Genomic DNA, 15391 nt, shown 5'->3' with positions numbered 1-15391 from the left:
GTAAACCTCCCTCATACAGTATCAGTAGTGCTGAGCTATCGGTCTGGACCTTTAGCTCAGTGGTATCGAACTGGGCCTCCCATGTCAAACTGGAATGTTGACTGGTGAGTCATGGGTTTGAGCCCTGTAACGCAAGATGACCTCGGATACACTGGTGCCGTGACCCGTATAGAGGTGAGGTTTAGGGGGTTCAGTGTAACGGATGCCAACTAGTTAAGTTCGTCGGTAGAATGTTAGTAAACCTCCCTCCCGAATCCTCATACAATATCTGCAGTGCTGAGCTATCGGTCTGGACCTTCAGCTCAGTGGTATCGTACTGTGCCAACTGGAGCGTTTCCTGGTAGGCCACAGGTTCAAGCCCCAAGTGGTGAACTAGCGCAAGATGACCTCCGTTACACATAGGCACCAGGCTTGTACGAAATTCCGAATGGAAAGAATTTCAATTCAAAGTAATGCCATAATATGAACACTAGGTGGTGGTGTTCTATGTACTTTCAATGGGTGGTGTAGATTAAATTCAAAGAAATTCAAGGTAATGGCACCACCTAGTGTTTGTATTATGGCATTATTTTGAATTGAAATTCTTTCCATTCGGAATTTCGTACAAGCCTGATAGGCACGAATGCATGAACATGCCCTTTACATCTCTCAATTGACTGGGCCATTAGGCCAGACCAAATGCTCGCAGAGTTTTGAACTCGTGCATCGCCATAGCCAGGTTACCTCGACCACCACCCTGGTGGGACTTAATATTTCCATGCCACTTTGTGCAGGGCTCTGTACTTGCGTCTTACGTCATTCAGAATGACAGCTGCAGCACGATGCAGATAGCTGGCAGCCAGTAGGTTACATGTTTTCCGTTGACGTAGCCTACACACCATCAAATGAATTGTAGTGTTAGTTGTTTAAGCAACACTTTTAGGTGCCTGGTGTCAACTATCCCTCCCCTTTCTTTCTATTCCATCTATACTTCCTTCCCTCACTTTCCCTCTCTTCCTGTCTTTTTTACTGCCTTTTTTCTACATCTTCCTACCATCTCTCTCTTTTATTCATTCTTTCACCACCTCCCATGTTAGTATACAGGTTGGACAAAATAATGGAAACACCTGTCATTTAGAGTGGGAAGTTTCATGGCTGAAGTAGACCAGCCTGTTGACCAATCTTCAGTAATTTCACATTGCAACAGTAAGGTGAAGTGTGAAGATTTAATTAGCAGGGTAAGAACACAGTTTTGCTCAAAATTTTGCAATGCACACAGCATTGTTGGTGACATATCAGAGTTCAAAAAGAAGAAATTCTTGATGTACATGTAACTGTTGCATCTTTGACTGAGAGAGCAAGTCTTTGTGATGTATCAACAGCCACAGTATCCAACGTAATGTCAGCATACCACCAAGAAGGATGAACCACATCCAACAGCATTAACTGTGGACACAAGAGGAAGCTGTCTGAAAGGGCTGTTTGGGTGACCAGCCTTGTGTATCGACCCTGTGGAGCTCTCAATGGACCGTTCTGGTGGAAACAGGAGAGTTGAGGTTCACATTTATTCTACAGTGATTTGGACAGCTGTGGTTTTGTTTTTTGGATACAGTCCGCGTTAGCACCCAAACTTCCCTTTCAGAGAGTTCAGACAGCTTCCTCTTGCATCCACAGTTAATCCTCTGTCCCCAACACCCCATAAACTATAAAGCACTTCTCATTTCTCATTGCCACCAGCACACAGCATTCAACAAAAAATAACCTCTGCATTTTTAATCTCACACATTAACAGAGCACATTGGGCCAGTGTATGGGGAATGGTACCATGCATAGAGCACCTTAGAGAGAGAGAGAGAGAGAGAGAGAGAGAGAGAGAGAGAGAGAGAGAGAGAGAGAGAGAGAGAGAGAGAGAGAGAGAGAGAGAGAGAGAGAGAGAGAGAGAGAGAGAGAGAGAGAGAGAGAGAGCGCTCTTCTCTTAATGAGCCGATCATTCAGTCCCACGCACCCACCAGCTTGAAGTGTGGAACGGAACCAGTAACATTTTATCTATAAATGTAATGTATTACAAAGTCAAATTATAGGCATATTACATTATTTCATGTAAAATACTATGTTCCTGCACAGGAGTCAGTTCTTGCTGATAAGATAAGTCCAGTAGCTGACATGACACAGCGGGGATCATAAAAGCCTGCAGTTGTTGAATTATTAAGCTACTGTGTTTTATTGTAGAGGGGAGGGAGAGAGACATCATCGTTTCTGCGTAATTGAATATGTCCGTGCTGTCAGGTGTTGGCCGTGTGTTACGCAAACAAAAAAACAGCCGAGCCGAAATGTCAAATGAATCCTCTGCGGATGTCTGAAGGCCTGTTGCCAGGCGGCCTCATCGATCGCCGTCCAATCGGCATGCCGAATCCAGGGTCGTGACCAGGCAACGGACCGATGGGGTCGAAGCGTGGCCGGGGGGGCAGCATCCCGGGGGGAAGGCCGGGTCTCTGGTCGTACTCTCCACCGATGATGCCGGGCGGGTAGAGGGGGTTGGGCAGGGGGGGCATAGGCAGGGGGGTAAATGGGTAAACAGGGGGCACCGCTAAGGGGTCCCGCCATTTGAAACTTTTCGTCATCTCCTTCCGTTGCACAAATCTCTTCTTGTACAGCTGTGTCATGGAGAAAACGGGAATTATCAGTGGATGACATTTTCAAGCGCCAGCCTCTGATACAGAACACTAATGTCATAAAACATACAATATTTGCTTAATGCCTTGTCTGTAAATGTCATAGAAGGAAACACAGCGTCATACTGAGAAGGCGCATCATCAGAGTTTACTACTGCACCTCCACACCTTGCCTTAGCCCGATTTTTTGTGTATTTCTATTATCATTAGTAGTATACAGTATCTTTCAATTCTTATTTTTTAAATGTTTAATGTTAAATGTTTTAGTTGTTATTTATTACTTCCTCATCAGCATCGTCAAGATAAAGTTGGGCTCTGTTGTGTTTTACGTCACTACGACAACAAAAACACTTGAACAAAACACCCTTGTAATTTCAACTTTTAAAGTGGAAAGCGCCATCTTTCCCATAGCATGTGAATGCCACAATAGAACACTAGATGTTGCGTTGACCACACCCAGGCCCACTGACATGTCGACAGGGGTCAGGGTCAGAGGGGTCAGAGGCTGGCCTTGCTGAAATATGGAAATTACTGTTCTATAGTTTTGATTGAACTTGTGTTTATTTGCACACTTCAGCTGGTAGGTGCGGAGGAGATGGCCCATAGGTCACTCATCAGACAATATGAAAAAACACACTGACCATTTAGCTGTTTTCTTTGATGTGCGACATTTCAGGTCTAGGACCGAAACATTGTGTATTAAAGGGACACTGTGCAGGAAATGGTCAAAAAAGGTACTGCAACTATGCTGCTCATTGAAACTGGGCTGCCTATTGCCAAATTTGATCTTTATATGAAAGTTTACTAAGTAATAAACAAATATTTTCTAGTATGGTCCAAGTAAAGTAATTTTTGCAGCTAAAAATGGCTATTTTTGGAAATTCAAAATGGCGGACCATGGAGAAGATCCCCCTTTTCATGTATGAAAAGTGCAATTTTTCCAGTCATAATGAATACTTAGAATTTGATGCTGGTGGTAAGTATTCATGAAAAAGGTAACATTAGTGAATGGGCAGCATGAATTCTGGAAATACACAGCTACAAATCTCACACAGTGTCCCTTTAAAGAAAACACCGAAATGGTAGTTTTTTTTAATGTTCTATATCTATGATTAAAACACTGCAAGAAAAGGTACGCTACCCTCCTTGCAGAAGAAAATTCAAGAATTTGTGTCCCACACATCAAGTTGCTTACCTCTTTCCATTCTGTGTCTCTGGCTTCGTTTGGCTGGCTGCTCCGAGCTATGGGAGAAATTAACATAACATAATGTTTATCATGGTCAGGTGTAGGTAATGTATTGATTATTTGGGGACAGAGCTTTGTTACTGTATATACAGTGTACACTGTAGTCACAATTTTGTTTGCTTAAATTCTGTATGTATACAGTATTGAGCTGAAAATCAATAATGTTTAATTATGTACAGAAGTAAAAGCAAATTAATAAATACATCTCTATATATACACACACATTTACAAAGTATTAAAGAGATTAGTGTTTTCACAGAATATTTTATTGTAACCTTTAAGAAAGGCACAGTTGTAAGACATGTCTTAAAACAAGAGTTCAAGCCCTCCAAGGAAAAAGACAAAAGTATGTAATTTCTTTGTAATTGTGGTCTACATTGGAACTGAGAAGGAAGTGCATACATATTAATTGGCTGCAGAAGCCAACACTGAACTCATATAAATAATGCATGGAAATCATGATACATGAAAGAAGACACAAGATAAAAAAAATCAGCAAAGGGGCCCAACAACTGAGTCATATTACGCCATCATTGGTGTGTACGCCCAGTAGTCTACCCATGCCTCTTACATTAAAAAAGCAATGTCTTACATTCTTCATGTCTGCAAAGTATGTAGTAGTAGTAGTATGTAGTAGTAGCAGCTTCTGAGAAATTGTGTGTTGCAAGACATCATGTAAGAAGTTGTGTATGTGAGAAGTTGAGTGTGCAAGACGTTATGCGGAAGCCTGTTGATAAAAATAAATGAATGTCATACCTCTGAAGTAAATCTATCTAACCTCCTCATGGAATCAGACTTTGCTGTGCTTTGCGATGAGACTACAAGTGTGGGCTTCATACCTCTGAAGCCCACGTGAAAGAAGAAGATCAATAAAGTCTATTGATAAAAGTCTCTGACGCATGGGAATGACTGAGACTCATGTAGGGAGAAACTGTTGGGATATTCAACTTCTCGAAGTCCCAGTGAAAGAGGTAAATCTACAGACCTACTACTCTGGGCATCCTCCTAGCTCTAATTTACAAGAAGTTGTGTGCATCAATGCTGGATGTCTTGCCTCTAAAGTTCCAGTAAAATAGGTGAATATACAGACATACTCTAATTTGGACATACTCCTACCTCTTACATCCATTGAAGTATTGTAGAGCAATGTTGGATGTCCTACGTCTGAAGCCCCGGTGAAACAGATGAATCTACCGACATACTCTAGTCTAGAGTCTAGACCAGTGTTTCCCAACCAGGGGTACGTGTACCACTAGGGGTACGCGAGCACACTGCAGGGGGTACGCGAGCACACTGCAGGGGGTACTTTTTTTTAACAAATATATGGATCTTAGTTACATTGGGATGGAGAAAGCGATATAGAACTTGACTTAGGGGGTACTCATGTCACAACGAAAAGGCTTGGGGGTACACAAGACAAAAAAGGTTGGGAAACACTGGTCTAGACTACTCTAATCATGATGTAATGTTGGACGTCCTAACACTAAAGTAACAGTGAAACAGGTGAATCTACTGACGTAGTCTGGGCATAGTCCTAGCTCTAACGCCCATTGAAGTGTTGTGCAGCAACTCTGGTCGTCCTGATTCTGAAGTACCAGTGAAACAGGTGAACCTACTGACTTAGGTGTCCTTAGAGTTGTGTTGTGTTGTGCAACAATGGTGGACGTCCTAACTCCAAAGTACCAGTGAAACAGGTGAATTTACTGACTAAGTTTGGGCATACTCCTATCTGTAACATCCATTGTGTGAAGTGTTGTGCAGCAATGCTGACTGTCCTACCGTACCTCTGAAGTCCCGGCGGAAAAGGTGTCTCCAGAGGGAGGGGTCCTCGGTGGCGTTGCGGAGGTCCTTGCTGACGGCCGAAAGGGCCACCACGGAGGCCACGTCCAGCAGGCGCAGGATCCTCAACTGCATCTCCATGGGCAGCACGGGGAGGCCGAATAACACAGGCAGCCCCATAGCTGCAGACAGCAAACACAGGAGAAAGGGATGCATGGATGCATGGATGCATGGATGGATAGATGGATAGATGCATGCATGGATGAAGACAGAAAGGCAGATTAGAATACATAAAGAGGGGGGGTGCTGTGGCTTACATTGCCCACGTGGACCCCGGTTCGCGTCCCGGCCGGGGTAATTTCCCGGCCCTGCCCCATCTCTCTCTCCCAATCATTTCCTGTCTACTCTCACACTGCCCTGCAACAATAAAGGCCAAAAAGCCTAGCCTAGAAATCTAGACGCCCCTAGCGACCGCAAATTGAATTTGCTCCCGGGGGCAGTCTAGCGGACCCCGGTCGTTTTGCGAGGCTGAAAGTTATCCGATGACAGGGCCAATCAAATCGCGAGGGGGGCCGGGCTACCTAGTAAACAGGAAACTTTCTAAGAAGAAGCATGGTGTCCGTCCGTGCTACGTACAGCACGAAAGTGTTTACTTAATTTAAAAAGCCTGGATGATAATACATTTCGTGGCTGACATGGATTGATGTAATAATACACCATGAACTTATCGGACACAAATAGATCTCAACACATTACCATTTGATAATTCGATGTTTTAAACTAGCTCGGTAAGCTAAGTTGAGCATTTTACAGAACCAGATAGTCACACGCTATTATCAGACCACTACTGTAGGTGTAGAATGAAATTGCTTCCCCAATTTCTAATAAGACACATGCCATTAAAAACGAGACATTTGGGAGCTTTGGAAGTATTTGAGTAGCTTACTAAATAGATGGGAATGACACCGAGTCTACCAAGCTAGTGGCTAGCTAACCTGTTGTCAACAACACAGAGCTATCCAGGTTAGGGTTAGGGTTAGAAACAAAAAACTAACATCAAAAAGATAACTAGCTCCGTTATATGGCGGTGGGATCGATAGTCTGGCTAGTGGGAGCGAGCTGACCGGGGAGCGTCCTGCGTTGGGAGCGACAATCAGGGAAAGTTATGGGTATACAGCTAGCTAACGCCGAACATGCCATGTTGACAACAATCATAAATATAACCATTTAACAAGGTTGAAAATAACACGTTGAACAGGTTGAAAACGAGGCATTTTTGAACTGTATACGTGAAAACACGATTTATTAGGAAACTTGTTTGTGGATGTGGTCATCACACGAATTCACTGCTACGACGGCTCGAAGTTGCCGCTTCACCTCAGCTGAAAGACAGCTGTGACGTTACACAGAAGTGTATGGGGATTGGTTGTTTGCCATCCAATTGCGTGACGTTGAGTGCTGAAGCAACCGTTTATCCCGCCCACACTGCTGCCCAGCCCTCCTAGACCCTGGTACAGCTTTTTGCTGTACGGGTCTGGCTGCGCTAGGCTACAAAAAGCCCCAAAAAATACTTAAAAAATAATAGTAAATAAAATAGATTAATAAAATATAGATAGATTAATGTAGATAGATAGATCCACAACAAACGGCCCAGAAATAACATGGTTTTGAACTGGAGCGCTTACGCCTGGCAAGGCCACGCTAGATAGGTAGATACGTGGATAAGAAAACATTCCTCACACCAAAATCCATGATGATAGGATTCTTATATAGACCTCCTTGGATTTTATTGATCATCCGGAGCTGGACGGACCACAAAAAATCTCCTGAGGTCACCTTTGTGTACACTACAGCGTAGGCTATTTCTTACTGCTTGACTGTGCAAAAACTAATTTGGAGCTGATTTTGCTTGGTTCATTCAGTGGGCTTTTCACAGGGAAACAATGCCCATCTTAGACTCCCTCAATAGCTTGACTATGCAAAAGCTGGTTTGAGCCTAATTCAATGCGTTCAGGTCGATGTGCTCTGAGACAGGCACTATGGTTCAAAAGGTGTATCTGTGATTCAAGGCCCTCCTCCCTCAGTTCTTTCTTCACACAGATTACACGGATCAATAGCTAACTTTTCCATTTAGAAATAGCCTGTTAAGAGGTCTCCTTTGGTATGTAAAAAGACTATGTGCATATATGTGTCAGGGACTGTGATATTCTTACAAAAACACTCTCCACATTATACAACAATATGCAAGTGCTCATATTCTTAAGCTGACATATAGATTTACTGAGGGGAAAAAACAACTTTTCACTCAATCATGTTTTCTCTTGAACATTCCCTTTTGTACAGTAAAGTCATAATAAGATATTTTACAGTCAAAATGTGGCATGTCAACACAAAACAGCCTTCATAGTTACAAGAGCTTCAGAGAGTGAGATAGCAAGAAGGGGCAGGTCACATTTTCCACAAAAGCTCTTCTATCTATTTGGAATTTCAACTCAAACCCAGAAGTTTAATGTCAGAACGTTTTTTTCTGTATGGCTATCAACATTGCAGTAATGTTAACAGGAACAATACAACTGTCACCATCATCTAAAAATCTCAGAGATAACGATATAAAACAATTCAATATTTGTTGTTCATGGGAACTGATTATTAGGTTAATGTATAAAATGCTAATGGGTACAATTATGTAAATGTTTAATGACTTAAACAGTATGATATTGAATTGTAGATTTTGTGTCTTACAGCCACATGCATGGAATGAGGAGGCATCAACCAAAAAGACCAAAACTTTTGTGTAATAGATGTATGACATTCATTATGTCTAAGTATTAAAATCAATACTTAGGCTTTTCTTATGTTTCAGACAAGTACAAGTTTTATCTTTTACCTGATATGTTTAAATGGTGACCCTCTGATGAAGACGGAAACTACACAGTCGAAACATGTCAGGTAAAAGATAAAACTTTTACATTTCTGAGACATAAGAAAAGGCTAAGTACCAAAAAACACAATACCTTGCCGGGCTGAGGCCATCAGAGGGTACACAATCTGGTCTTTGAAGATGTGAGAGAGCTTTTTCAAGTCTTTGTAAGCCGCTGCAGCATTTTCACCTGATGTCAAACAAAAAAAATATGTATGTCAATATAACATACACCACACCTTCGACATCTTCCTAAAAGCATGAGCACGTGCACACACAGGTCTGTGCCAAAGGACAAAAATGACACACATATCAATACAATTAAATCGTCAGTAGCACACAATAAGGTGACTGTAAAGGCACACAAACGCACGCTCACACCCACACACACACCCACACACCTGCCCAGTGGTCTGTCACAAAGGATGATGCTTTGAGCTCGAGCTTCCTGGCGTTGTCCACCATGCCATTCATCTTCAAAGTGGCTGCAAATTGAATAATTAAATAAATCACCTTCCTAAGCCATCTGTGCTTCACACAACAACCTGACAAAAAGACAATTAGGGTACTCTTGGCAGAGCCATATGCCTAGAAGACAGCACGTCCTCTCTCTAAAAACATAATTAAATCAATAAGAGTTCTGTCTTCTTGGCTCTGTCAGTAGTGTAAGGTTGCCACAGATATAGAGAGAGAACATGGCAAACAGAAAGAGTTGGCTCCAATTTGAATTTAATTTGCTTGTCGACTGTTCTACATTTCATTTCGAAATGGTGTCAAGTCTATCAAAAATATTTTGCAGAACTTAGATGACAGATGTGGCAATTTTATGTATCATGACATGGTTGACATTAGCAAAAAATGTTGTAATAAATGGCTATTTTACAAAAATACACGGCTACATTGCATTGTAAAACCATGCAGCTCTATTCACCCCTTAGGCCACAGGCCCCACTGCAAGTTTATTGTTACCAGAATGACAATGACCAAGTTCTAATGTATTAATAAGTTATTCTGCAATGCCTTAGTTATATTTGATGCATCAATGTAATAGTACAGTGTTTTTGTTTTCGTTTTTCCACAAACAACAAAATGATTTGCACAGATGAATGGAATGGTTTGTGCACTGCAGTAATGGTGGTTGTGTAGAAATGCAGAGTCCATTTACTATGTTGACAAGAATAGTAAGCACTAGGAGAAGCTCCAGTTGAGGACTAACTTACCATTGGTGACCAGCACCGCAGCCATGGGAACAGACACCACCACTGCCAGGCTGTTCTCGCACAGGGGGTGGGTATACTGCAACCTGTACATGGCCCCAGCCACTCGCCACCCTGATGGCATCTCACCACCACCTCTGCCCTCAGACCCCTGAGTAGAAATGGATTGCCCATTTATTACATTTCGTTTAGCAGCCGCTTTTGAACAGTGACTTACAAAGGGGACATTCAAGTACAGAGTCAATGCAGAGTACACAGTAATATACAGTACAAGAGATTTTATCAAGCCATTTGTGGCAACTTTGCCCTCTTATATCCAGGACAGTACACAAGTTTTAAATAAGATTGAAGAAATAAAAAATATTGGTTCCTGTGTTATGGCAACAATGGATGTCGAATCTCTTTATAGCAACATTGTTCATGATGAAGGTCTGAAGGCTCTAAAACATTACCTTGGATCCAGACCAGATGACCTCATGCCCCCTACTGACTTTATCGTGCAACTGACGGAGTGGACTTTGAAAAATAATGTTTTCCTCTTTCAGGACAAATTATACAAACAAGAAAAAGGGACAGCCATGGGGGCATGCTTTGCTCCCAACTACGCAAACTTGTTTTTAGGCTTATGGGAGGAACAACACATCTTTTCAAACCAAAACCCGTTTAAAGACTGCATAGTGTGGTGGGGCAGATTTATAGACGATGTCATAATATTCTTCTCTGGGTCAGAGGAAGAACTCCTCAGTTTCCATGCCTATGTGAACAGATTAAATGAGAACTTAAAGTTAAGTCTGGAATACAACACAAAAGTGATCAACTTCCTGGATCTCCAGATATCCAAAGACAATGAAGGCTTTTTACACACTTCCATCTTCAGAAAGTCAACAGACCGCAATACTGTATTGCACGCCAACAGCTTTCACCCTCCCTGGCTCATTGAAAACATCCCCTATGGCCAGATTCAGAGACTAAAGCGCATATGTGACTCTGAAGATGATTTCCAGGTTCAGTCTGTTGACATGCAGAAGCGCTTTAAGCAGAGGGGCTATCAGACTCAAACTCTCACCCAGGCTCATAACAGAGCACAGTCATTGGAGAGGAAGAATCTGCGGAGTCCAAAATCAAAAGAAGACCAAACACAAAAACCCTACTTTGTCACACGCTATAGCAAAGAGGCAGTTCAGATCAAACACATAATCAAGAAGAATTGGAACATTATTGAATGTGACCCCACTTTAAGAGAAATATTCACAGAGCCACCAGGAATCAGCTTCAGAAGGGCCCCCACAATTAAAGATAAACTTGTAAGGAGTCACCTTCCTGCTGAGAGAAAAGACACTTGGCTTTGTCGACCAAAGGGCAACTATCCCTGTGGTAATTGCAATTACTGTGAAAATATGGTGAAAACAAACATCTTTACAGATGTATTCAGCAACAAGACATATCCCATTAACAGTTTCATAAATTGCAATACCACACATGTAATATATAGACTGGAATGCCCTTGTGGCTGTTTTTATGTGGGACTCACAAAAAGGAGATTCAGAGACCGAGTGTCTGAGCATAGATATGCAATCAGAGTAGGGAACATGAACTACCCTATGGCCAGACACTATAAAGACGCACATCATGGACGGGACACAAGTCTACGTGCAGTGGGCATTTGAGGCGTGTGCCTAGATGCCAGAGGTGGAGACAAAATCAAGCGCCTCAAACAAAGAGAAATGTTCTGGATTGATCAACTGAAGCCACAGAATATCCCGGTCTAAACGAAGACTTTGACCTATCTCCTTTTTATAAAATGTTTTGATTGTTGTAAATGTTACTGATAATATAATCATGAGAGATGTTTTGCTTCACGCAACATTTTTTGACATTGATATATGGAGTAGCCTACATCTAGTGATCCTATGCAGTATTTAGTTAAATATTGATTATTTTTATTCGCCAAGCTAATTACCCTTTATCTATCTATGTCTTTCTAGTGAATCCTCTGTTCCAGGATAGTGCATGTATCTTGTTTACAGCTATATGATGATCCTGATGTTTTTAACTTATAGAAACAAATCTGCCATGTTGCTATACAAGATGGTTAGTCTCAGCACTGCCCCTTGTGGCTTGGAGTAGACCTAGTGGCTCTCATGGCCCAGGATACTGCACCTGAGTACACCCATATAATTAGATGGCTGTTTGTTTCTCTTACACACCCTGATGAAGGCCACAGCGCCGAAACGCGTTGGTGTTTTTTAATGCATTTGCCCCTTAAATAAAGTTTGTTTTTTTACTACATTAACCAACTGAAGTGCCTGGACCAAGGATTTTTTTCCTTTTGTCTTTTTTGAAACAGTACAAGAGATGTTGAACAGATAGAGAGCAGTAATGTGCTGTATAAATAGTGGAGGACCAATTAAGTGTGCAAGAACGCGCCCAGGATTAGAGATGAATAGAGTTAGTTTTGTTATGCAGGGAAGCTCTCTCAGAAGAGATGAGTCTTCACAAGCTTCTTGAAGGTTGAGAGTGATCACCCTGCATTTGTACTGTGTGAGACAAGTGAGAAATTTGAGGATGATTACCAACAATGATTGGCATCAAAGACTCAGCACATCAGAGATTTATCCCAATAAATCAGTGTGATCCCAAATAATTACAAGGAAAATATTCAATGTTAATTTATATTAGAGGGTTCTCTATGTTCAATTGTATCATGAGCAGAAATGGATTGTCCATTTATAAATTAGTCTGACGATTAAGATTCACAGAGCAAATGTTTAGTTTACATAAAGCCCTCCCTGACCTCCTACAAATCAGGCTGTACCGTAACTAACGGCTAACCAATAAATACTGAACTGCCATCTGAAGCTACACACCATGAACTGTATACAAAACCTGAGGACAGAAGCCAGACTCAAGTGACACCATGAGGTAGTAATTAGTACTGCAACTCTGGACACCATGGATAGCAGTAGTGGTACTACAAATTGCAATGCAATGAAAGACACAAAGGATTTCACTGTGCTCCAATAAAGACCTGTGGAATGAAGCCCGACTCCAGCATGATGAGATGCAGAGCCACCATGAGGCAGTCATTGGTACTGCAGCTCTGTGCACCATGGAACAGCACCTCCAGGGAGTGGGGCACCTTGCTGTCCTCTGCCTCACTGCAGAGCATCGGGTCTGGGATGAAGGGTCCAGAGAGGGCCTCCTCCTCCTCCATCTCATAGTCTGCCCCAGTGTCCGGGTTGGAGGAGATGCAACTGTGGCTAGTGCTGGGCCCAGACTGTGGGAGGCATAACAGTGTTTTTAGTACTTTTTTTTCTTTTTGCCTGATCCTGCTATCATTAAACCTTTCTAGGCCATCTGGATGCTGTTGATCAAGTCCTCATTTTAATTCACTTTGGACAAAAGCATCTCCTAAATGTAATGTAATGTAGATGCTCATCATCAAAATATCTTTACAGACTGGTGTATTCTGTTGGGAATACGATTGTCAAGGTTAAAGCAAATCATTAAGTTGTTATGTTTTATTATGCTTTGGTGGAGTGTGGTGTCTCGCTTGAAAATGGAACAATATCCTTGATGCGAGACCAGTCTATAAAGCCAGACAAATGATCAGAAATGTGATCGATGTAAATTGATGTAAATTGTAAATTGGGTTGTAATAGGTGTGTGTGATTTGTTGGCCAGCCATGGCCTAATCATTAAGGAGATGGGCTTTAGATTAGATCAGAGGGTTGGAGGTTCAAATCCCACCCTTCCACTCCCTACCTCACTCCATAGCTGAAGTCCCCTTGAGCAAGGCACCTAACCCCACATTGCTCCAGGGACTATAACCAATACCCTGCAATTACTTGAAATACCTGTAAGTCTCTTTTGATAAGTGGCAGCTAAGTGTAAAATAATGTAATGTAAAGTTCTGAGGAAGGCAGAACGCCGAAACGTGCCTGTGCAGCAGAATGTAATGTAGTAAATGAAATCTGTGCAATATACACTACCTCTGTGGAGGGTTGTGGGGGTGCGGATGTGGACAGGGATGTAGTAGACCTGGATGTGGATGCTGGTGGTTCTTGCATTCTGTTGGTACTCTTGCTGCTGGAGGCAGGCACCTGTGAGGGGGCAGGAGGGCTCGGGATAACAGGGCACGACTGGGGTAGGACGACACAGATCAGGTCACCCGAAACAATGCCACAGTCGGTCAGGGTCTGTCCCGTGTCACTCAGTGGCTCCTTGCCATTCAGTGACAGGCCAAACTCTGTGTCTGGACTGCACATGTTAGAGGGAAAAAAGACAAGATATTAGGGATGAGATATTGTTTGCTGGCCAAGACACGTTAAGAGCATGAGCAAAATAATATCACCCTGAAATTATTAGTTAACTCAAATTAACACAAATGATGAATGTTATGGATGTTACAGTTAGTATTTCCAGAATAAGCATTGTCCAGCTGGAAAGCAATTTGGAATATTTCCCTACACTAAACAGTTCATAATAACAAATGATGTCACAGAGTGCTACATTTGTAGGCTACATTCTGTTATATTCTGTTCTTTGAGTTCAGCAAGTGGGCAACAAACCTGATCCCGCAGGATGGAAGAATAATCTCTTTGATTTGGACAGTCAGTTCAGTCAAGGTAGCTGCATCTCCTTGCAGCTCCATACGACTGGTCTGTTTGCCTACTCTGACGCGCAACTTCATGTTTTCAACGAAACCTGCAAAGTCAGCCAAACAAGTTCAGACGCATGTGTAAATTCTACTGGCGTCCAGAATTTCCATCTATCTGATTACAGCAAGTAAATAGGCATCAAGTGACTCTCTGTCTCTACATTGCCTGGAAGACAGAGACTAACTGACAACATGATGAGTAGCGCACAAAACTCACATATCAAGCTACTAGGAAACTGTTTCAATTTCGTTTCAAGGAAATTTGACATTATAAAACGAAGTATGACTAAGCAGAAAAGATGTGGTCGGAGAAACTGCAACACCAACTGGAACGTACACAAACTACTCTAACGAGTTGTGATGGGCTCGTTTTTTGGAAAAGCAAAACAATGAATCCAAAAAGTCAAATCGCACAAGTTCCTTTTGAGTTTTGACAGCTGTTGATGGCAGCAAAGCAAACTGTAAACAAATAAGTGAGAGGCAAAGCACCTGCTGCTACTACCGCTAGCATGACATAAGTTGGGGATGTCACACAACACAAACAGTGTAACTATAATACACAAACTTTGCACACTGATTTTAGTGTAGCTAAATATGATGAGCAACTAACAATGGGACTGAGAGGGGTACAAAACTAGCTACATAACTAGAATCTGTTACTTTGTAATGCCTGCTAACGCCTGTGAGTCAAACTTCAGAAAAAGCAGCATTATACAAAACAAAAAAGATTGTTGTGTAGCTTAGGCAAAGCATCTTAAAGCGTGCTACCTGTCCACGAGAAGGAGAGAAACTATGCACAAGGAGAAAGAAATACAACAACAGTAAATACCAAATGTGGACACCTGCAAGCTAGCTGTCACTGATGTGTTGAATACGGTAAATGACCCTCGTGAGCTGCCGTAGATGTCGAAGTCGCGT

General features: G+C 42.1%; 1 protein-coding gene across 3 annotated transcripts; it reads right to left on the bottom strand.

The window, feature by feature from the left end:
- Positions 1 to 1191: 1191 nt before the first annotated feature.
- On the bottom strand, positions 1192 to 15391 carry fbxo7 (F-box protein 7). 3 transcript variants are annotated; one of them, XM_063216808.1, is made up of 10 exons: positions 15303 to 15391; positions 14385 to 14520; positions 13806 to 14073; positions 12842 to 13090; positions 9817 to 9964; positions 8998 to 9081; positions 8691 to 8786; positions 5682 to 5858; positions 3847 to 3893; positions 1192 to 2633 (listed from the first exon to the last, which is right to left on the bottom strand). In XM_063216808.1, the coding sequence occupies exons 2-10, from the start codon at positions 14504 to 14506 to the stop codon at positions 2313 to 2315; spliced, it is 1512 nt and encodes a 503-aa protein (XP_063072878.1). In that variant the 5' UTR covers positions 14507 to 14520; positions 15303 to 15391; the 3' UTR covers positions 1192 to 2312. The 3 variants fall into 3 exon arrangements, with proteins under 3 accessions (XP_063072878.1, XP_063072877.1, XP_063072879.1); XM_063216807.1 differs by having other exon boundaries at positions 15242 to 15333; XM_063216809.1 differs by having other exon boundaries at positions 15316 to 15333.

The sequence above is a fragment of the Engraulis encrasicolus genome, chromosome 15, assembly GCF_034702125.1.
Source record: "Engraulis encrasicolus isolate BLACKSEA-1 chromosome 15, IST_EnEncr_1.0, whole genome shotgun sequence".
Taxonomy (NCBI): Eukaryota; Metazoa; Chordata; class Actinopteri; order Clupeiformes; family Engraulidae; genus Engraulis; species Engraulis encrasicolus.
This window is presented reverse-complemented; position numbering and strand designations above follow the sequence as displayed.